This window comes from Megachile rotundata, chromosome 1 (assembly GCF_050947335.1).
Source record: "Megachile rotundata isolate GNS110a chromosome 1, iyMegRotu1, whole genome shotgun sequence".
NCBI lineage: Eukaryota > Metazoa > Arthropoda > Insecta > Hymenoptera > Megachilidae > Megachile > Megachile rotundata.
The window spans coordinates 24456142-24480619 of record NC_134983.1 but is presented as its reverse complement, the minus strand read 5'-3'; the positions used below and the strand labels follow the sequence as shown (position 1 = coordinate 24480619).

Sequence of the window (24478 nt, the reverse complement as noted above, 5' to 3'; positions counted from 1 at the left end):
AAGAAAACGGGATAAGTCTGAAGATCATTGAAACTCACTGTCATCTCGATGTGCTTCGCCCTCTGCTCGATGGCTCTTTGCAACGCCGTTCTCGGATCGTCTTTAAAATTCTCCTCTCGATTCTTTTCAGCCTCTCTCCTGGACGCAGCTTCTCTTTGCTTCTCGAGCGCTCGTTGTAGCTCGCTTTTCTGATTCAGCACGTTTTTGCCTCTGAAAGAAAGTGAAAACCGATGTGGTTAGCTAATTTACGCGTCCACGCTTCTGCACGCGTGAAAATCGCCGCGATGAGAAAAAACTGTGCACGAATCACGTCTCGATTGAATAGGCTTTAGACCGGTGGCTGTTTTTTTAAAGGTGTAAGCGCCAGTGGCTGGGAATTAGTCACGAGGACGTTAACAGGAAACGATTTACTCTACGATAGTCGTGCGAATTGTTTCGACACGCGTTTCTTTACCGTCGTAATGGTAAATATGCGGCGTATTATAAATAGTCTCGAATAACTTAACGGGTTGAAAGGAGTCAAGCAGAAAATTCGATCACCGAATAGCGTCGACACCGATCGATGTCTCTCTCTAACGGTTTCGTTTATTTGGACCGAGTTGCACCTGTTACTCCGTGCACGAACGCGATACGCAGAAGAGAAAGGACTTACACTTTCTGATTGAACAACAGCTCCCTACGGAGGTCTTTATGGTTGCTAGAGGTGAGGTAGGGGTTGTATGGTTTTCTCGGTAAGATTAAACCGTCTGGTCCCATGTGAGGGGCAGGTGGTGGCGGAGGTGGTACACCTAGCACTGGTGCCATTTTCCTTCCTGAAAAACAATTTATCGTGAAATGTTTAAATGTCGCATAACGTAATCGCATCATTATTTTCTAATCTATTACCGATCGCGCGTACAACGATTCCATTTTCATAATTGTTGCAAAAATTTATTTGAAATCACACAATTTTTTAAATGGCGAACAATTGCAGTATCGAAATACGAATGACAAGCGTTCGAAGAAACTGTTTATAAATGGATAAAATATCGCCGTGAAAGAAGGGAAAGTGTCGATTAGAGATGACGACTCAAGACATAGATAAACAATTCTGATCGATGGTTAGGTTTCGAAGCGTTCTCGCTATTTTTATAAAGAGGGGTTACACAGTAGGCGACATTACACGGGAAAATGTTTCAATTAGCACCGATCACATCGATAAACGTAATGAACGTAAATATAATTGAGAAGCACGCATTTCTGGATGATTATGTTGCAACAGTGTTTAAACGTCCACTCGAAACTTGAATGAAATCGAAGAAACGAGAGTGTCCATAGTCTATACACTTAGCGACTTAACGAGACACTTAAATCGTGAGCAAACGTTTGAAAAAAACACTCCGGAGAATCATAAAGCATCGCGTCGACTTCCTGTCTACGGTGAAGTAGCCGTTCCACTAGTTGTAAGAAAGTTGCGAGAATAATGAAAAGAAGGAGAAGCGAGAAAGCTGGAAGGTAAGCATCTCGGACGACTAAGCTACTAGAGTTAGAGCTACTAGAGCGAATGCGAATGTAACCGTGTGGTCGAGACTTTATTCACCCTCGAGTAAGGCGATTCTCGCCCTCACCGAACCCTCCTCGTCGCACATCGCGCTGGATAACACTGCCAGCCATTTCCGGCCGAACCGTATCAAACAACCGACTTCTATATACTTTTGCGTGGGGCTTCGCATAGCTGCTAATCGGATAGAAAAGTACCGCGGCACTGAACGCCGCGTACCTGCTACCTTTATGCCCTCAAGGTGAAGTAAACAACGCGCTTTTATTCCATTAAACCGAATTCCTCTTCTCGACCTGCGCGAGGAACTAGATCATGCGCTATTATCGCTAAAATTAGTATCTGACGCTGTTCGATACAAACATAACATAGTTTTGTGTTTTACTTCAAAGCGCGTTTTGTTTGGATCTCTTTTAATCGAACGATTACTAAATTTTCTACCGTGCATTATCGAAACGTTTAGCGAGAAACCGATAAACCGTTTCGAATTTCTGAGATTCTAGGAAGCACGAATGATCCTAGAAACACACTTCGAGCGAATACCGGTCGGAAAGTTATCGGATAGCGTAGCTGATTTATGAGCAGCTGGAACACATCTTTCTTCCGGTACTGTTTCGCTATCCTGAGGATTCCTGAAACTTGTTTCTTATCGTGCGTTGATTTTATGGCGAGCGAAATCTATTTTTCGTCTTATTTCTACCTCGCGCTGAAAATTACACTCGCATACAAAAACAGGAATCTTTACGGTATAAAAGTTCGACTTTTCTTCGACCAACATAGTATAATTATCATTTTGTACAATTAAGCGATAGAATTTAATTCTTCGACCTGATTTTAAATATTTGTCGTAAATCTTACATTTCGCGCGTCATTCAACGCACTAACAATTTTATGCGAAAACGAAAATTACATGCATCATCTATAAATCTATCAATTATTCGATCAGTTTTGAACGATCTAATTAATACTGTGATTATATAGGTATATTAAGAAAAAGAACCGTTACATTAATGGACAGTTTCTCTGAAACGCTGATGCGGATACTTTCCTATGTCCGTCATTAAAACCATGGTTTAAGACGCTGCGAAACCGAATACCGGTGAAAGTAACGATTTTGGCTACGAAACGAATTACATCGTTTATTCCTTTTTTCGTCAATTCCACTCTAAGACTATTTGGTACGATGAATAACTCTATTGTGTAACTCTATTGTCTTGGTTTCTAGTCGTAATACGTATAACATATTTCAGATTCGGTAGAATAGGTTCTCGTTATATCGCTATCTTCAGGTGCACACTAATGGTACTCCTCTATTATCATTAGGTGCGCTGCAATGTCCAAGAAGAAAACTTCCAATTTCGAGGTTGTTCTTACAGCTCTGTTAGTGGGCAATTTAAAGAAAGTGTACGTCTGTTATACTCTCCGAGACAAAAACTTCTGAATGTATCGCAGATAGTAGGTTACCGGTGAAACGCGTTAATCGGTAATTAAACGGTAAATCGGTCGATTATGTCCCAGGACGGTGCATTTTCCTCGGAGATTTGTCTGTTTCAGCTGGAAACGCTGATTAAAGGGGGGATAGGGTTAAAAAGGGGGAGGAAGTGGGGGCAGAATAAAAATGCGGAGCCGGTCAGGATGTAATTTTGAGGCAGATGTGCGGGTATACGAGAGGGAGATCATTGCACCGCGAGCAACGAGCAGCTGAAGTAGCGTGAGAAAATGTGGCGACCGCTCCTCCGACAGATGATAATGACCGAAGGGCAAAGTCAGGGCTGTAACGATTTGTCGGATTTGCCGCGAAAAATTTACATAAATTTTCGATTATTCCAAGAGGGATTTAACGAGGAGCGTCAATTTTTTATCCTTGCCATCGTCAAATTTACCGAACAGTTTTTATTGCTAGCATCTTATTACGCGCTTTTAGACAAATTTAACGACGATAATTTATGAGATATCTTTACGAATATCTTTACGCAATTAAACCATGAATTCCAGGACTTCAGTTTTGTTCCAGTTGGCGAAATTGGAACTCTATAAAATTTTAACGTTTTCGTTTAATTTCGACGTTTCGTAAGTTGTCCTTGGTACAGCGAGAGGTGCTATCATATTTTATACATATGTTATTATAGTATAAACGTCCGCAGTGATCGCTAACTGCAAGGGGCACGTACAATACCGAGGCAGGCGACAGAGTGCTTTTCAGCATGGGATTCGATGAATGAAAGCAAAGCGTACCGACGTAAAGCCGCGCCGCGGTACAACTATATCAAAGACGGATCTAACGCGCCGCCTTTTGTGGCCAGTTAGGGGTATTTAGGAGGGAATCATTGTTAAATTGTAACTAGGAACTAAGAGATGCATCGATGACGCGTGACTCACCGTTCGTTAAGCCGTGACAGCTGTCCGTTTCGTTCTTCACACCGTTAGTGATCACCTGAAAACACGTACACTTGATTAACGGACATGCAGGCTACAGTTATTGATGGGAAAAAATTCGCATTCTGCGCGCGTTCCGCCTCGAAAACCCCGCTAAACCAGTTGCATGCTAATGCGTGTTCCGCTAACGGGGATAATTGAAGTTTCCGTCGCGGAAATTTACCGGAAAACGATTTTCCGCCGTATGGCTGTAAGAACAAATCGGAAAAAAGTGGACATTTCCTTTCTTCGTGACGCGAACCTCTTTGTACGAAAGCTTCCTATTGTTCTCGTTTTACAGAGAATCTCTTGACAACGGTAACGTGTCCGTTTTGCCACGTTTTCATAAATTAAGGCTGAAATTTTGCTTGATACGAAGAATCAGAATTAGGGAGAGAATCGATTTCGGGGAGAAACGCTGACAACGTGCCAGGGTGTAGTCGCTACTTATTATACGTAATATTTCGTGTCGGTCACAGATTTTTTTAATATTGCGATTAAACAAATTTTCGAAAGAAACAAAGCAGATTTTCAATGTAAACACGCTAAATTGCCCCGAAGAAAGAATCGAAAGTCTGATCCTCGTAAACGTTATACAGTTTCTCTCGTGACTCGTCATCGATGATTTCACCGCGATACCAGCGTTGTCGTCGCGAATTCCGAAGACTCGCGTTAACCGGTTGCAACAAAAACGCTAATGCGATCGCTAATCGGCAAACAACCTCGATGAGATGTTTTTTTTCTGTTTTCTCTTTAAATGACAGATACACGATCGAAACGATTTTGTTGGTGCACTTCGTGTCCAGCGGTTGTGGTTATCGCGGAAACTTCCGTTTTCGATATCAACGCTCGATAACGCTCGAATTCCGCAGGAAAATCGTGAAAGGAGTATCTTGTTACTCTAAACCGTTGATGTTTCAATGACCGAAATTTTTCTTCCTGGTTATTGACCGAATAAGTATTCTAATTTTCGAATATTCAGAATATAAATGTAATAAATATAAATGTAAAAAGAAATTGAAATTGAATTTGAGTTGTTAATGATACGTTTGAAAGCTTAATTAAACGCGGAGGTTTATAATAGCGAAGATCGAATAAATTTGTTTAATTTTCTACTTCAAGTTTATGATCATGCGTGACCTAAATTTTATCCGTTTTCATTGTATGAATAATTAAAATGCAAGTGTTTTATATCGCGATATAACACCGTTTACATAAGTATCGACTATTTAATTGGCGCTCGCGACGCTTTCGACCTGTGGAAAGCAATTGTTCACCGGAAACGAGGTTCGTTGCGTGAAAAAGAAAAATATTACCGTATAATTATAACGACACTGAATCGGTACAGTGCAGAAGAGAGTGAAAGTGGGCGAAAGTAAAAAATGAACGAGGCGCGATTAATAGCTGTATCACGTTATTAAACATTTTAACGTAACTCTTTTCATCGGTCTTCAAGATCTTACCGTTAAAAGCCAAAATACTATCGTGTACGCAGGTATTAGATCGACTTCTCGAACCTAAATTTTTCTCTTCGAAAAAATTACTCGTTAAAATAAGAATCGATAATTGGACAGAATATCGGTATAATGGAAAAACGGAATAGCAAAATGGTAAGATATGATAAATGTGGGAAACGAACTCGTTGGGTCTATAATAACAGGTGTATTTTACATATCTATACAGCTAACAAGTGCCAGCAGATACTCTGACAAACGGCTTTTAGTAACGAAAGGGTGAAGGCTAACACCAACGCGTTTCTAAGGGCTTCGAAAAGAGAAAGATTTGAAAGTTTGGTCAAAAGTCGAGAGCAAGTGGCGAATAACGAACTGCAGCCGCTTTTAGCCTACTTTTTCTGTGCATTGTCGGGCCTGTTCTTTCAGGGAGCAGCTAAAAACAACGGGCACAGGCGAGGTATAACGTTGACGAGAAGAGAACTAGCTGGGGGTGTCGTCGTTACGTAAGCACGTTTTGTAGGACACCTTTTGTCGCGATTCTTTTTTGAAACTACGAAAGAACGGTATTCACAGGTGCACAAAAGCCGAGGACGTGACAGATTTTGCCAACGCGCGATACTCGATGAAACTATGCAGTCTTGCATCGCTTTGGACGAACAACCGCCATTCGTTTTTTATATGCGAATACTGCAATTTGGGGATCTATGACTCCGAGAACATAGAATTCTACGGGAAAGACGTAAACGATTTTACTCGTAACGTTTCTAGCGTGCGGACGGAGACTACTTTTCATGGAGCAGCCTGTAGTTTACCTCCGATTCGTTCATAGTTGATCTAGTCAAGTTTTCCGTGAATACCTCACGCGTCGAACAACCTCGTACACGTACTCTGAATCATTCCGATGTATAAGATGATTCACAAATGTATCACTTCGAAGATAGCGGCGATTTGTCTATTCGCTTAAAAGTTTAATCTTTTACGACTTTTACGAATCAAATTTTATACAAAGAAAAATCACTGAAACGACGCGAGTTGCCTCACTTCGTAAAGTGCAGAAAAACACGTGTCGCCGAAGGAAAAGTTCGAACGATGCAGCGTTAAATCCGTGTAAAAACCGAAACAGCTTCCGAGTTTTGTCGGATTAGTCTTACATCGCAATGTCAAGTGCGAAATGAAAAGAGCCGCGCAAAAACGATCGCGTTACAAACGTGAAGTGCGAAACGTACTTGAGCGACAAGTTCGCGAACACGATGACAGCTAATTGCAGGCGTAAACGCGTGCGTAAAACGCGCGGAGAGCGTGAAGAGGAAGGACACGCGCATTCTTGAAACTGGGAGCGGCCGATATGTTGCTTGTCTCTGCTTGCCACCCCACCGTCTGCTGTTTACGTACAACGTACGATACACGCGCCGGTTAAACGAGTTACGATGAGCTTTAGCTGGGGGGATCGTAAGTCCGGAAGGAAGTGGAAAATATTAACCGTTCCTCGGGGGAGTTTTGCATTGTGCTCGGTGCTAACGATACCGAAGGGGACAACAGCCTTTTCCCCGATGAATTTTTCAACGCTTCCTACTATACGTCGATGGATTTACCGACTCTGCGTAAAATACTCTGATAGGTCGTGTTATTTAAAAAAAAAAATTCTGTCGAATCTGTTCGACGGATCATTTCGAGAAAATCGCGTTTCATTCTGCTCGAATGCACCTGTAGCGTCTAGCAAAAATCGTATACGAATTCGTTTCGATTCGCGAAAGCGTCGACGAATGTTGCTCGAGTTTATTAAAAAATGCGGGAACATATTAGGCGCGTTATAACGAGGTTGCTCGCGTCGCTATTTACAATCTGTTTATCGAGCCATTCGTTCCGCGATTCATTATAATTATAAACGTACGAGTCGCAAAAAACTTGTGCACTTTAATGCGCAAGCGGAGAAACTCGAAAACGTTAATAAAGAAATCGAGCGACGTTAATCGAGAGTGACGTTCTCGATGGCTGGTGTCGCCCTAACGAGCAATTTCGTTCAGCTTCGACAGGTTACAGGATAAAACTTAATTCCCTGTACGCTTTCACCGAAGCTCTGGAACCGAAAGATCGTATCTCCAACCGTACTTGTTCATTGTATCAACGATATAGGTAAAACTGGCAAAAACTTGTTCTTGCCTCTCGTAAACTACGTGTTTTTCTTCCGAGTTCGATAATACTTTGTTCGGTCTTAATTACAACGATTCATTGCCAAGTTCGTCGGAAATATTATTTATTTCGATATTTTCAAACTACTTCGACAAACGATCGTAGATCGGATATGCACCGACCGATCGATACGGACATTTTTGCAATTACAATGGAATTCGCGTGCGAGACGATGTCGACTAAAAATGTCTGTACACGAATTAGAATGTACGAGAAAAATAAAATCTCGCAAAGGAGAATACGTTTAAGGGGCAAGGAAAGAATTGTCGTAACGGGAATTTCCTTAGCTGGTGCATCGAACGAGGACACCGACAGGGATTAACGGGTTCGATGCAAGCAGAGGGGCGAACATTTTGTTTTAAACAAAAGTTCGTCGGGTAGCGTATTATATCGACGAGGCAGCGAGAACTCACGCGTCGGTGAATCGAATTGCAAAACGCTTATAAGTATGCGCGGTCGGTTCGCTCCGTTCATATGCTCGATTGCTTCAGGACACACGGACGTTTCAACGCGTCTGACGCCTCACGCATCGATCTGTTTCCTTTTCTTCTTTTCTTTTCTCTCGCGTAAACATTCCACGCGTTTGCGCACCTTTCGAACCAGGGTGCGTCCAAATACGACCACGTGCTCGATCGTTTTGCCGCGCTTTTCAAAGCGGCGATTTGGAGAAACGCTAAAGCGGACCAAACGTTGCGCCAATATCTCGCTCTGTATACAAACTCTTACGCGGTGATTCCGGCCGAGCAAGTAAGCTGCATATTATTAACGCCGTTCAAATCTATGCATTACTCAACATCTTTCGTAACGTTGTTAACCAGCGTATTAACGAGCAAATACGAGAAGCGTTCCGAACGATTCTCCGATTCGACGTCCGCGAAAATGAAAGTGGGTTTAAACAGATATCATCGCATACTTTATACTTGTTTCCTAGAACAGAACTTTTAATCTGATCGATCCGGATTAAATTTTATATAGTTTACTGGGCTTCTACGTAAAATATAGTTTAAAACTATGCGAAAAATGTAGGCTATCGTGAAACCTGTATACTTCAACCATTTATCCTGTTAATACCTCGCTAATTTCCAATGATATTTATCATCGAACCGAACGGTACGCTGACTATCGTGGAGGTTTTATCGATCAATGAAATTGTTAGGACTAACGATTCGAAATTCCAAAGCAAAGCTTTAAATTAACAAATTAACAATCCACGTTGTCCTGTGCCTTAGTTGGCATAGTTATTTCTACTGTCAAGTATTTATACATGGTAAGATCCAAAAATGTCCGACCTGACTACGTTTAAACAAAGAATGACGTGTTTTGTCAGTGAGTCGCTACAAAAGGATGCAAACCTCGATTCTCTAACCCACATTTGTCGCGATCGAAACGAAAAACAGTCGTGACGATCGATATTTGAAACGATACGTAAATACACGTATTTTCGAAGAAATCATTACGCAGACTGATAAATCGCTACGATGTCATGCACAAGTATCTACTTATAAACGTGGACGTTATAAGCCTGCAATGCGTGTCTCGAAAAGAAAAAAAATATTTAATTCAAGTTAACCCTTATTCGGATGGATGGCTTCCTGGAGCCATTATTTCATTGAAGTATCATTTCATCCCATTGGTAAATGCAAACCAATTTTATTTGTGACATTTCACAACTTGACAAGGTAATAGAAAATTACATAAATTTTCAAACAATCGCATTAACGCGCGCCAAAGTTTGTCCAGTTCGAAGTTTTGTCGTAATCCGAAGAACGTTTAAATGGTAAATATGCAATTTGAAGACGACGTCGAAGTTGGGGGCCATCGGAAGGTGAACCAGATTCATAAATTGCAGTCGAGTCCGAAAGTTTGGCAAACTAAGCGACGATATTCTCGAGAGGACGTACCTCCTGAAGCTGTTATCTCCGAAACGGCGTCGCGTCGGAGCAGCGGCAACTGATCACGGTGTCTAAGTCACTCGCGTGTACAGTTGAACGGAACTGGAAGAAGGTGTGTATGTACCTCGAGGTCCGAAGGAAACAGGCTGAGACAAGCCGAGAAATTGCCGCGTTTTTACTTTGACCGTTCCGACTAAGCGGCGACTGGCGAGGAGGTTGGTTCCGAGCGTACCACTCGAGGCACTTGTCGCTCGTTCGAGCGTGCCACGCCAACTGACACCGCCACAGACCGAGAGCTCGGAGCCGCGGAGCCACGAGCAGTAGCCCACTAAGGATAGAGAGACAACCGAGAAAAGAGAAGAAGCGTTTGCTCCTCGTTTCTGTGACCCATGTGCGTCGTAACGGGTACCGAATTCTTCCACCGATCTCTTATACCGGCTCACAAACCTTATTCGACTCTTCCACTACGCATGCTGCCTTTTTACAATAAATTTTACAAGCGTTTACAATTTGCCGAATACATTTCCGAAATATTTTGCGGATAACTCACAATTATTCGACTGAATAATTTCAGTCGTATCATCAATTTAATCGAAATATCGTAGCTCGAATAAAAAATACGTGTGTTAGATTTTCAGGAACATTTCCACATAGATGACGTAAGTTCACACTTATCGCGCCTCGAACATTTAACCTGGTCCAATGTGGACATTCGAACGTATTTGTAATACACGATACCGACAGTCTCAGCTTGGCTATCTATCAGCGAAGCTATATTCCAAATCGTTTTATTCTGAAAATTGAGATTTTTTCCTGATCGACGTGACCGATGAAATTAAACAAAGCCGAAGAGCAGAGTTCTCGATAGACAGGCAAACACCCGATTGACTAATTTCTCGATAGATTAGTCATTATTGGGCAACGCGGTTACAGAAGCAAAGAAACGTTAGCTCGATACCAAATATTGACGAAAACCGACCGGTTCGAAGTCGAAACCGCTCGATGAAAGTAGATCAAGGTATCCAAAGAGACACGCCAGAACGAACCGACCTGCCTGCTTTCGGTAACCCGATTGAAATTCTTTTTTTGGTTAAACGTATGCTGGATATAAACGTTCGGACGTTGTTCCAACTTATTGCTGCGACACTCTATCAAACTGAGTATGACACTTTACGGCGGTAACTTCGTAGTAGTAAGGCTTAGCACGTGCAGGTACCAAATTGTAAACGTGCCAAATTATTTTTCAACTACTAACAAATTGATTGTGGTAAGATTTTATTAAGAGAAATGAAAAGAATAACACAGAACTCAGGACAAAAATTAGACGGTACCTGTCTTTCCTGGAATTTCTTTTTCCGACTCGATTCTCGTTCGAGCGTTTCTCGAACCTTTTTCCGTGACAAAGTCTCGAGTTTCGTGTAAAAGCATCACGACGAAGCGTCATTTCGTATTCAGCTCGAAGCGAAGCAGCGAGGAATGTCGTCCTAGAACGGATTAAACGGCAGACTTCCTGTGATTTGCATGCACGGAACGAATGATCCGTGGATCTGAGACCGATCCACGAATCCCGAAGAGAGTGAAAGTACATCGACACCAACAGCTGGTGCTTTCGACGAGGATCGTTGATTTCTCGGGGAGATCGAGGCTTCGATTACACTAGCGATTCCATCCTGTCTCGATTTCGATCTTGTTGAAATTCTGAAATAGAACCTTGAGCTCCAATCCCTCCTAACCATCGTTTACAATACCCTCAACGATTCTCGACAAAATAGAATAAAATATCGATTATTATAGCGACATTTAACTCGCGCGATACAACCAGCCGAGATAATTAATTAAACCAATTTAATCGTCTATTCTTTGGCGATTTAAACAACGAGCACAAACTGTCTTCGCTCTGGTGCTACTTGAAGATAAAACCGAAGTCTCGTTGGCCGCGTTAAACAAAAAAACAAACGATGTATAGTGAAATTTGTAAAGGGCAAAGAAAAAGAAGCTATAATGCAAACGAGAGAGCAGGCTATAATTTCCGAGCGACGATTCAAAGGCTGCTCGAACGGTTTTGCCAAACGGTGCAACGACGTTAAAGAAGAAAAAAAGGATCGGAGAACGTTCAAACGCTTTCGCGGTACTCGCGGGAGAAATTCGAAGGCGGGTAATTAGAATCGAAATATATAGCGCAGCGAGTCGTTGCGACAATGCCTTATGGAAACAATAATGCCCGTAATTAGCAGGTTATTTCGCGAAGAACTGGTCCGTTCGCTGCTCCTTAGGTATTTACATCGCGAAAATAGGTATACTCTACCTCTATACGTATAGAGTCGTACGACCCACCCGAATCGCTTCTCTCTATCTCGTTCAACCCGTTCCCGATCTTTTTATTTCGACTATTTCCACCGACACACATTGGGTCAACAGGACAATGCGCGCAAACTGTTTTTCCAACAAAAATACGACTTTGATTAAAAAAGATAATTTTTTTAGTAGTTTAGTAATTTTCTAGTTTAGAAATTTATTTTTCCTTTAGTACTGTGCGCATTTTCAGTCGTTTTATCGCACTGCGCGACGTTCGCAGTGATTTTTATTTTTCATCGCACACTCGGTGTTTTGTCCTCGGATCAGGTATAACGAACTCGTTAATTGAAGTTAGAGCACGCGAAGAGATAAGAGAACTCGGGGAGACGAGTAACGTAAAATTTAGGTGATAACATTCGTTGACGAACGACACTCGGTACAAATGTAATTACGAGGAACCGAGAAAAAATAGTTCAAGTTTGTCCCATAAAAGTGTCAGGTGTGCTTAGCGACGAATGAATAATCGCTCCGAGTATAACTGCAGCGTAAAACATCTCTGAAACTAACGGTGATGCGGAGGAACGTTTTAAATTAAAATTATATACTTAGTTTTGAGATAGATACCGAATAATGTAATTACAATTACCTTTTTCTGTATTCTTGTTCGATTCGTTTCTTTTGTAAAGATGTAACGGATATCCTTGGCATTATATCGACGGACATCCAGAATAGAATTCAATTTGAAATCGAATCTAGCAGGCGAAGGTGCGTGTCCGTCACCTAGTTCAGAGATTTGGTTTCGCTTTTTCTGATTCTCAGGGAGGCGAGAAAACAAAGCTGTTGCACAGACTACGCTCGCTTTCTAAACGGTTGAACGAACCAACCAACCCGCACCTTGCTTGGGAATATCCTGCTCAATCGGTTGGAACTACCTTGGGAGAAATGCTCTGACAAACGCATTATTTAGCGATACCGGAAGTGCATCGCTCGCGCCAACTTTTTTCACCGATTATCTACTTTCCATCTTGCTACGAATTCGATGTCTCAATTTGCTTATTATGTTCGCGCGAGACGAATTCAAAAGCGGTTGCAGCAGAATCTCGGCGAAAGGAGCCCAGCGTGGCTTGCAACTTCTCAATTAGCTGCAATTTCCGAATCGTCGAGATCGATCGATACATCCGCATCAACCTGCAGCGTCGCGTCTCGCGTCGTTTTAAGCGAACACACCCTTTAACGTACATTAAAACCACCAGAAAATATAAATTTAGTTAGAAATTGATGTAACATTTACAATTATAAACGCTGATCATTTTCGCGTTATGCAACCGCGTGACGGACCATGACTGGATCGCGTGTTTTGTCATGCCATTTGTATAACAAAGACAATACGATAAATAATAAACCAGAACAACGACGCGTCATTCCTCGCCATAACGTTTTCGGTCCAAAGTGCGTAACATCGCACATTTTAGAGAAAAAACTTTACAAGTTTGCTTTATCGCGGTTCAGCTGCATCTTATGTGTATTTGGCTGTTCTACAAACACGAAAAGTTTCGCCGAAATTCCCTGCCAAGGTCTATTAGGATAGTTCCGGATCTCACGCTGCAGCTTTTACGGTGTTCGAAAACTATCGAAGAACAATGAAGTTTGATAAAGTAGCGTGGATCGACGAGCAAGATGATAATGGTCTGGTTGCGTCAACGGACCGCAATTTACGGGCTATTATTTTCGCGAAGAGAAGAAAAAGCGTAAAGTACGAGATACAACGACCGGAATAAAAGAACTGCTCGGCATTCGGAAATTTCTAATTTCGTTTTCTCTGTTCGATTGTTTGCTCGTGCGTGGAAGCGACGTAAAATTTCTCATTTTCAGGTGTTTCCGATGAAACGAAAATTGTCTTGCCTCTACTGGGAACCACGAGCGGTCTCATTATTCACGAGTTGATCTTGTAAGCAATGATGGACGTTCGAAACTCTCTCCCGTACAGCATGATTGTAAAATGATTAAATTTATGATTCTCGGCAAGTCAGGTTTTAATAGATAATTCTGCGAAGATTGAAGCGTCGTAAATGCACAATTATTAACTGAATGTACGGTGGAACAAGAAAGACGATAATTTTGGTGCAACGCTGAAAGAGCATACGCTTGAAATCTTGACACACGAGTGTCGTTAGCTCGTTATTTTCTATTTCTGTCTACACCGCTTAATATCGACTCGCGTACATAAAATAACGTTTAAATTGTTACACTTCATGAATTTATATCAAAATTATAGGTATTTAAAGCGATAACTTTCAATTTATCGAGCCGTATATCAAAATTTTTTTGGAATGTATCTGACAGCAAAATAAAACTACCAACATTCAAATCTTTTTACTACGATATCTAACGTGAACTTTCGTGTTCGAAGTAGCATTTAAATGCACTTTAGAAGTTTTCTTCGACATCATGATCACTCGAAGTCAAAACCTTCCAATTTATCGAGTGAATCTTCGATGATCGCTTTAACTTTCTTTTATGTAACGAACACGAGTGCTAACATTCGAGTCTTTTTCTTACGACATGAACTTTCATCTACGAAGCAACGTTTGAAATTTCACGAATCCGTAATGAAGTTGTTTTATGAACTTCTATTTTATCGAGCAGTATGTCGAGACCTTCCCAACAAAGAAAATACAAACTTTCAAAAATTTGTAAGACCATTAAGGTAAACAACAGTTTCCTCGATAAGAGAAAAGCGTAATGAAAACACGGAAAACGTAATCCTCTAACGTTCAAAGGTGGAGCGATAACGTGTTTGTGGTGGATTAATATTATCAGTCATTGCCTACGACTTAAAAGGAAATATCTAAGAACAAATATTTTCTAACGTTCTGCAACTTTTTCGGAGTCCTTGTTTCTAGACTTTTCTCCTCTTTTACTCGATAACATCATCGTTAATTAAATATCTCGTGCTTTGCTGCAGCTGATTGCCGTGTGATCACCGTTACAGATCTCTAACGAAGCATGCAAAATGAGAATCGAGAAAACGAAATCGCTCTCAACGGAATTTCGAGCTGATCAAAAGAGAGTAGCGATTAGTGCCATTCTATTTGACAAATTAAAAGGAACGCATCGAAGAACGAAGAAAAATGTTCTACGCCGGCATAAGTATGGAACGAAGAGTTCATAAGGAATACCGAGTTAAATTTTGAAAATAGAAAATGTACAATTTCGGAATTGTAGAAATTTCGAAATTTTCTTCTGCGTTGGTCGTCACGCATGGTATGCGTCGTATCGTCTCGCGTTACATGGTCAGACGTAGTGGTCACGGTTTATACTCAAAAGCTTGAAACGGTATTGAACGCGGTGTTATCGAGCATAACGGTGCAACAATGTTAAGTACGGCGATGATTTTATATCGAACTCGCAATTTGCGTGAGCACGGCCTGAGTATAAAAGGCGATATTTAACTCGGGAGCTGCATACTCGAAAACCGAAAGAAAATGTAAAACCTAAAGCTAAACCTCGCTTTCGATCTCGAATTCCAAGCAGCTCGAAAGAAAGTAGCCGTTGAACGTTCAGTGTCACTCTGTTTGGAAAGTAAAAAGGAACAGGTTGAAAAAGCGTACGTGCGAGATGGGTGCGGTCTTGGTAAGTTTGTAGCAAGGTTCGTTGTCGCACCGTGACGAAAACAATGATTCAATGAAGCGGTCGTTTCTTTAATAGGAGTCTCGTTTCGCCGCCCCGGTAGCTCGTTGTCGGAATTAATCTGCCAATAATTACTTCCCACGGGTCGACGGGAACGCAGACGCTCAATAAAGCGTGCCCGTGGGCTTCGTTGGTCGACAATGGGCATCGTTCTATTCACGTTTTCCATTGCAACTTCGATGGAGTTTGTTCGATACCAGGATTATCTTCTTACGGGAAACTAGGCTGCTGCTCTGTGCACAGTTTTTCTAGCTCGTTATCGGGAAAGTATCGTTAGCCAACGATATCGAGAATCAGTAAACACGGCTGGTTATAACTTGCTCGAAAAATTGATTTAATTCTGACGAGAAAAAATTCTTGCCCCTCCGGTACAACGTGCTAAATAAACTGTGAAAAGTGACAAAAAATCGATACCTCTGTTCCGATGCGGAGTAATCCTCGAATTTTCTAAAACGATCGACCTACGTATGTCTCGTACAATATTGTAAAATAGGTGAAAATAATTATCCGATACTCGATACCAGCGTTTCCAGTAATATTGAAAGAGAACGGAGAAACAGCTACACGGATCGAAGCAAGGTGTTTTCATCGAATCCGTGTAAACACACCCTTGCGAAATTTCCAGTCTCGACTAGCGACATTTTTCACGCTACCTGACCTCGTATTAAACGCTTTTTGCGCCTTAAATGCACCGTAAAGTCTTTCTCCTGCCGAACGAAACATTACAATGTGTTTTATTGGTAGAAAGTAAAAGAATGGTGCACGTTAACTACCAGAAGACGTATGTTGCTGCATCTTTGATCACGATATCGTGACTAAACGATATCGGCTACCGGCGACCGTATTCGAAACTCTTTCGAATCGAGTATTCGATTTTCATACGGTTCGCTGTCCTTTCGGAATTTCGTGTCATTTCGACACTCGTACGAAATTTCAATGTTTCATAATCGAATATTTGAAATTCGTGAAGGCATATCCACATTTCCGACTTAAATTACCATTAAATATTCCGTGTGCAAGTTAATTAGGACGGTTTGTCAGAAGTTTCTAATTTCAGCAACTATTCAAACGGAACAAAAATGTTCGCGATGAATTGACTCGTTAAAGCAGGCTTACGGTAGCTTGTTACGCGAATCTGCTTTATCGGAATTACTTCCTGTAGAGCCGAAGGATCGCGATACCACACAGGCGTATCATCAAACTGCGTTTCCTGATAGCCTCGCGGCTCGATTCCATTGAAATTTCCATACGCCTCTTCTTATATAATGTAATGAAAAGGCATGCAATCGCTACGTTCGTACGTCATCGAAGCAGAATATTATGACGATAACTCGATCAAAGGTATCGTTGTGCTTCCATTAACCTTTCCTCTTAATATTCAAAATCGATTTTCTTGAAAAGACAGTCTTTATAAAATGTAGGTTATTACATTCTTTCCAACGCGCAAAAAATAAAAGCACACGCGTGCATAAATATCGGTGATCTAAATTAAAGGAGTTTAAATACGGTAGTTGATCAAGATAATTTGAAATATGCTTGAAATAAAAAGGCGTCCGTATCGTTCGAGCGATACGTTCAATCGTGCGCGCGTTATCTGAAGATCGAAACGGCAGATACGTTGGATCTGAAAGTCGTGGAAAAGCGAGCTGGGTCGAGGTTACGAGAAAGATTTATCACTCGAACCGCGACGTCCACACAAGATGAATTCTTGCTTTGCTGCTCGTCGCGTGACGAGAGACGACATGCTTTCTACCAATGTGACATTCTAATGTTTTAAAATACCATATAACGAGATAACTTCATTTTAAGACAGTTAACGACAAGGTAATTCGCTTCTAAGATGTTAGACAATATCATAATTCATTTCTAAAAGACTAAGCGACGCGATAATTTACTTCTATAGTGTTACGTTACCGATATGTTAAATAGTAACCCAGTTCTCATCTTCTCTACCTATCATCGATAAGTCTGATGCCAAAAATGTTGCATGAACTATTAACATGTTCGCTGATAACCGTCAACTACTCTGCTGACATAATGTAATCTATCATAATCTAGAAAAATTGCTTATCCATATGTGTTTAATATATCACAGTCTAGTTGGATATCCGTAACACCATCGAACAGACTGTGCAAGATGAATTGTACCGACAGAACTGAGAATTCTTTCTCTATCCAATTCGATATTCGAGTCGGTATCGAGTATTATCAAAATTGCATTTCATAAAAGTCATATCAGCGGTAAAAATCGTCACAGTGACGTGCCATTATGCAACAAGCGTATTCGTACGAATCAAAAGCGGATTATTAAATTCTGCAATTTGATTATGCAACATGACAGAACACGTTTTGCAAACTTCTATCAATTACGCCACTCTACGATATGTAAACAATTCTTTACGTGTTCCTTTACAATTACGATCGAGATGTTTGTCTATGACGTAAATTAGCATGCTATAAAAGTCACTCGAATCAACGTTACGAAACGAACCTCTTCCTCCTATTATTCTAGAAAAAGAAAATCTAATTTTCATTACTTTCGCGGAAAAGTACAATGGGAAACAACTGTTATCCGTTCTCTATGAAATATTTATTATCCGACTGAGTTACCGAATGAACGAATTCGCGGTTCTACGATGTGTAACAAATTATTACATTTCTCCTGAAAACGCTGACAGGAGAGATGTTATGGACGATTTATATAAGAGTTTGTGTAATTTTTTCGAATTTCCTCGTACGAGTGAAACAATATTTTAAGCGATGAGACTCGTGGAATGCAACGACCGTTAGTCATCCGCATGGTAGTTTTTCAAATGTTTCAACCTTGAGTTGAGTCATCGACTATTTCGTTTGAAGTTCAAGACTATTATTCTTTTCTATTCCATTTTATGTAACTTCGACTCGATAACGCCTTTAATATGCATATTACACTTTGGCTATTTTAAATAAAACTTGCTTGTTTTACTTGAATTTTTAAAGAAAGTACCGAACAAAAACGTTGGAGAAAAATATAGCTTCGTAAAATTGAATCGGAGCCGCGTATCCGCAACATTTTTATTTAGCTTTAAAGATCGGAAACAAACAGAAAGCGGACGTGACACGAGAGAATCAGCAGAATATTTCCAGACAAGCGTCGAAAGGAAAAAGAATTGAAAAAGAATACGCAAGGTTGCAAAGGGTAAGACGTCGGTGCAGAAGAATCTCGTTGGCCGAGGGAACAATGGTGAGTGCACTTTTGCCTTGGGTCTAGCTCGTACACGCCAGCCCATTGCTAAGATTAATTTCACAATAATTACTTCCTACGTGAGGTTGGAATGTTGGAAACGAGCCAACCTTCTTACGTTATATTTTATCGTAAACGTCACTCGTTTCTTCTCGAAAATTATAGCTCGCACCAGCTGTAACGCGTACTTAACCGTGTAATTACAAACTTTTGTTTGGTCGAGCTTGATCGCTTTCGGACCACGACGCACTTTATATTACATATAGCTTTTGCTTCTGTGAACGCGCAGTTTATTTTCTACTATCAAGTTATTAATGAGTCATGTCCTCATCGGACTGATCTAATCGATAGAAATGCAAAAGGAAAGGCTGTAACTTCGATACGGCTAACGCGTTCGCTGCGGGAGCAATTTTCATTCGCTTTCATATTTAGATGGTACGGGTCAAGTAAACTTTTGCGTCGAAGTTCGATGTCCAGTAAAGTCCAGTACAGTTACGCGCAACGGTTACTTTCCTTCGAATATTTCATGATTCGTTTACAAAATAAAATAAAAAATAATTTTTAATATAAAGTCCGTATCTTATCTAGTGTACAATGATAGTACCCCTTTTGGATTTATCTTTTAGAAAGAATACTAATGCCTAAATCGAAATAAAAAGGTGATTCGAAAAATATCTTCTCGATAGAAGCAAAAACGTGACAAGGTTTGGTGTAGCAGCGAATACGCCGAATTAATTTGTAGAGATCGTTTAAAGAGTCTAATCGGCACTCGCGTACAAACGTGGAAACGAGTCGAAGCCATTGCAACTATCTACGGGATAATAGATATTTTTCTAAAGAGAAGTAGAAACCACGGTTATTACCTAGCTTCGACACGTTCGAAAAAATAAATACACGATATGCGAACGCGTTAAGACACGGTTTCCTTGCAAATACGATCGCGTCGGAATCGATTCAAAGCTCTAGCAACTTTAACGATAACCTCACCTACGGAATCTAGTTTCGAACGTGGTGTAACCAGTTTGTCGGTTAATTAATGCAGCAAAACTGGTAGTGTTTCGAAGCGTACCGACCGCCCATTTATCTCGTTCGTTGCACCATGCTGCGTTTAACACCACTGAATTATTGCTTACTAATTTTTAATAATCCTCATATATCCGCGAGTTCATTCCGCGTTAACTTTGGGAGCTAATTTGGCAAGTATACTGTTACTTCGAATTGCCAAGTATTTGAGGATATGAATTTCTTCGATATAAATGTATAGTGACAATTTTATTAATGCAGATTACTATCGAAGACTATATGTATTATAAATGTAACAGATCGAAATCCGGAAATAGATCGAAGAGGAATTTTCGCTATTGTTGTGAGGTATTGAAAAGAGGCGGAAGAAAGGAAGGAAGGAATCGTTCGTTTTCAGGATCGTGCGATCAATTTGGTTACGAAAGTGAAAACGGGTTTGCAAGCGAATTCCGCCACTCGATGCCGCTCAATTAAAATACTCGGATAAGAAGAAGGCCGATACACGACAAGGGAGAGAAAGTTCATTCACCAGGTATTCAATGAGGGACAGTGGTTCGCAATTAGGATCGAATAACATGTAAAAAACGAAAACTTTCGCGCTCCGTTATTTGTATTCATCTTGGCGCGAAACGATTTTCCTCGTGGAACTACCAAGAATTTCGGTTCGTTTCGATTTCACAGTTGAAAGAACACGCAGGCGTGGCACATGCGTACTTACATATGTTAACAGACAAATGTATGGTGTTTTTAAAATAAAGAGGCAAACAATAATCCTCGGCCCGCCAACGCTTTCATCGTAATGATAACAGTAGAAACAAAATTGACCACACATTTCATGGAATCTGTATAACCTGTACAATCTCAAATTCGTTTTTACACCCAACAGACTGAATGTATCGGTGATTATTAACAAAAATTTTGAAACAATACGTTCTTATATTCTTTGGTGTGAAAATTTATAATCATTTTCGTTTCTAACGAAACGTGGGAATAGATACCGGAACAATTACTTTTGTTTATTGTCTATGCACTGCTGAACGAGTCCGTTTCTTCACAGATTTATTATTTTAAACGAGATTTTCTCGGAAACACACCCGTCGCTTATCGACACCCTACCGACTGCACCACCACTCACAGAGCACCCCGTATAATTAACAGTTTCAAGCTCCGTATGCTTCAAAATTACTCATTTTTTAATCATAATTGACACTAAACGGGGTAAATAAAGATATAGAAAAAGTCAATGACGTGACAGTGATTGCTAGAATGTTAATTGCCATTTTGAATTTGAATTTTCTCTAGCCCTTTTATAAGTCTGAAACATTAATTCGAGAACACCAACAACGAAAATGATTATTTAAATATTCGCCGCTAGCACGACTCTTTAAGGACAGATCTTGGATCAAAAGATAAAAGGGCATGGAATTAATTAGCGCGTCTAATGAAATTTCAAGCAGCAGTTTGAGATAATAGATAGGAATCGTTTGGAACTACTCGACAAAGACTACGAGAATAGACTAGCCTAGACGATGGTATCTCTCAAAGAAACGCAGCATAAATACAGCGAAGACGTAGACGGTGGTTGTTACCCCTACGCAACGCGAAGTAACGCGAATTTCGTGACACGAAGATCGAATTTCAACGATACGAACATATGCGCGAAAGGGGAAAACTATTCGAATAAAATCACTCACCGGTGAATCGAAGAAGATCCTTGCACGGCTAAGAAGGATCTTCGACGAAGAAAGGCAAAAAAGACGAAACACTCGGAAGAATCACGCTACGAACGGTCTCGAACGGAGAAAAATGTTCGAAGCACGAGCGTAAACATCGAACTGAAGCTGCCAGGCAAGCTGCACCACACGGCCGACAAGCCAACACACTGGACCCGACCTTAATAAGCTGCTTTCACACTGAATGCTGCGCGCACCAACTGCATGTTCTTCGCCAACCATGAATTTCGACCGACTGCAACCTGCACCTGGACCGTTAGCTTCCTAAATCGTCGCTTCGAACAATCGTTTTCCATCGAACTTGCCAATTCCGACGCAGAGATACCAATATACGCAATTTACCAGATTTTACAAGAATTTCGTTAACGGTACTTTCCTTCGATGCTATTTAAATCCTGCTCGAGATTTTCATATATTTTTCGATTTCGTTTTGTACAGTTATTTTTTAATTAATGCTAACTTTTCACGGCATAATTAACGGAAAACCGATCATACATTTATGGAGGTATCGTTCGCGGATCTGTTTCCTCGGTCCATAATTACACCGGCCCGAAATAGCAGATTTCTCGTCAATATTTTAACATAGTCGGTCAATGGCCCTGTTCGAGTGTTACAAGTACGTCCAGAGTAAAATTCCGCGTAGATTTTTCTTAGCCTTCCACGATCGATTATACTATTCGTGATACTAATTTCACCAATTTATCGATTGCTGGGTTATCCGAAACGAAAATTCCAAGAATAAAAATAAGGGAATGCAAATTTAAATGGCTAACAGATCGTTAAAATCCCGTGAAAGTTTTATTTTGCTGCGAGAAAAAGAAAATGAGAAATTTCTGGTCAATCGTCGCTGGTAATCGTTAACCGTTTATTTGAAACTTTTATTTTTACCAACATCGATGAAAGAAGCTAATAAAACGTAACTTTTACAGAAAAGTATTGTTCCCCCAATTTGTTTTATTCGTTGAATCAAGCGTTACGATTCACTTTAAAGGATGGAAATACAGTTGTGAAAAGATCGATGAAATTATGAAGCGTTATATGTAGAATTAATATTTCAAAAAATCATACGGTAAAGAAATAACTGGGATTTAAAGGAAAATGCTAAGCGGTAAAGGCTCGGTGTGAACAAAACTTAAATCGAAATCCGCACAAAGGAAGAGGCATTCGATGGAAAAGAACCTGCAACGGACCTGGGGCCCGCATCTTCCAGGTCCGAACCTAAATCGTCTGAGGGCCCTGTGCTCGTACAATTGAATCCACTTTCTTTGTGAACTTGCCTATACCAAGAATCGGTTATAGCTGGTGAAAGACACCATAAAAATTTCGAACATAATATGCACTCGCATATAACCCTCAGTGTCTGATAACTTTTACTAGAATGGAAATTTAAATATAAGAAGCATCTTAAGTGAAAACGAAATACCTTAACGCGTTAAATGATGCATCGAAAATGAAAGCATAAAATGCGGCACGCTACGACTACAATTATTCAAAATATGATCATTTCATTTACTCGTTTTAAATGTTCCGCATATTATCCTACGTAATATTAATATCGATAGTAAAACATATTTAATGTTAACTTTTGTACGTAGCGTTTCTCGTTTTGATTATTCGATTATATCAAAATAGATCATTGATTACTTAATGAAATAGAAATTGATCGTAATGAATTTTTAGACGATAGTTTATTTACAACTTCCGAATTTTAACCCGCATCAGAAAAAGGGCTTAAATGGCGCGAATTTGAATTCGCCCCTTGCCAAGTAGGAAGGTATATAGCAATTCGTTCCGCGATTTTATGCTATTCCCTATCCTTTCCTTGTCCGCTTCGACTCGCGCCCGAAACACGAATAAGGAAACGAGATAGCGAAACTGGAATTTATACCATGGTGGAGGAGTGGCGGGGATGAGTCGCAATACTGTATAACGTACATTCATAAAAGTAAAAAAGTAGGGTTAAATTTTACAACCCTATCAAAATTTTAACCGTTAAGGAATTAAGTCATAAGTCATGTAATTTTCCAACTTACCTCATTGCCACGACGGCCAGATAAAGGCACTCTGTCGGCAAGCTCTTTAAGAAAATGCTCGCTGCGCGTGCGAATAGGAATATCAAGCTGATTGACATTTTCGACTACCTTCGTATTTCCCGAATCTCCATTCGAATCGGACCAAGTGCTTTCCTGCATAGACGAATGCCCTCGTTGCTCATTCTCATTCTTCCGATCTTTTTCTAAAAATTCGGGCTCGCTGGAACACTTTTCGAAACTGGACGTTGCTTGAGCAATCGTCGGTAAATTTGGTGTCGATTTGGAGAACTCGAGCTCAGTTTTCAAATTATCGTTGCTTCTGTCACTTATTCGCGGCGGATCTTGATCGCGAAATGTTCTGCGTTGACCCTTTACTATTTCGCACATTTTTTTTCCCTCGTCTCAACGTAGGCTGACTAAATCTCTCAGATATAAATTTTGCAAATTGAGCACCATCCTCTGATCATTCCTCTCGATAACCTTTAAAATTACACGTTACAACCGTTATCGATCATTTTCTATATATGAATACAAATTTTGCTAGGTTTCAGCGTGCAGGAACATTAGAGGCTACCACCGTTCAAATAAACCAATCAGAAACGTGCTACTGATAACGGGATTATATACTTTCTGACAAACTTGGGAACACGATAGAAGAACAATAGTAAAAGCCTTTCGTAAGATTGCTCCGTTTTTAATCGTCGAATTATCGTTGGTTTCGTTGACACGACAGATACTAACCGATTTCGAACGAGCGTTCTCCAACGACGAGGTTAGCTTCGTTTTGTAACGCACGGTGCTTCCGCAAGGTAGAGGGACGCAAGCAGTACTATTTCTCCGAGGGTGAAACGAGTCATGCGTTATACGGAAGGACATCTGTTGCCCTTTTCCCTCGACCCTAACGCACATTTTATCTTTGTCTCTCGTTCATATATTCGATTTCTTTCGTTGTCCCTCATTTCTCCGTTCCCTGTGCCATCGCCCTTTTTGGCG

The 24478-nt window shown here is 40.6% G+C and overlaps 1 protein-coding gene across 1 annotated transcript in view; it reads right to left on the bottom strand.

Annotated features, from left to right (window-relative positions):
• Positions 1-24478, bottom strand: part of LOC100875591 (uncharacterized) — a 27054-nt gene extending 2576 nt beyond the window's left edge. Inside the window, exons 1-5 of the mRNA XM_003700373.3 lie at positions 24227-24478; positions 23486-23965; positions 3917-3971; positions 653-812; positions 39-210 (exon numbers count right to left, since the gene is read on the bottom strand). Of these exons, the coding sequence (XP_003700421.2) occupies positions 39-210; positions 653-812; positions 3917-3971; positions 23486-23872 (774 nt within the window). The 5' untranslated portion in view covers positions 23873-23965; positions 24227-24478. The remainder of the gene's footprint in view (positions 1-38; positions 211-652; positions 813-3916; positions 3972-23485; positions 23966-24226) is intronic.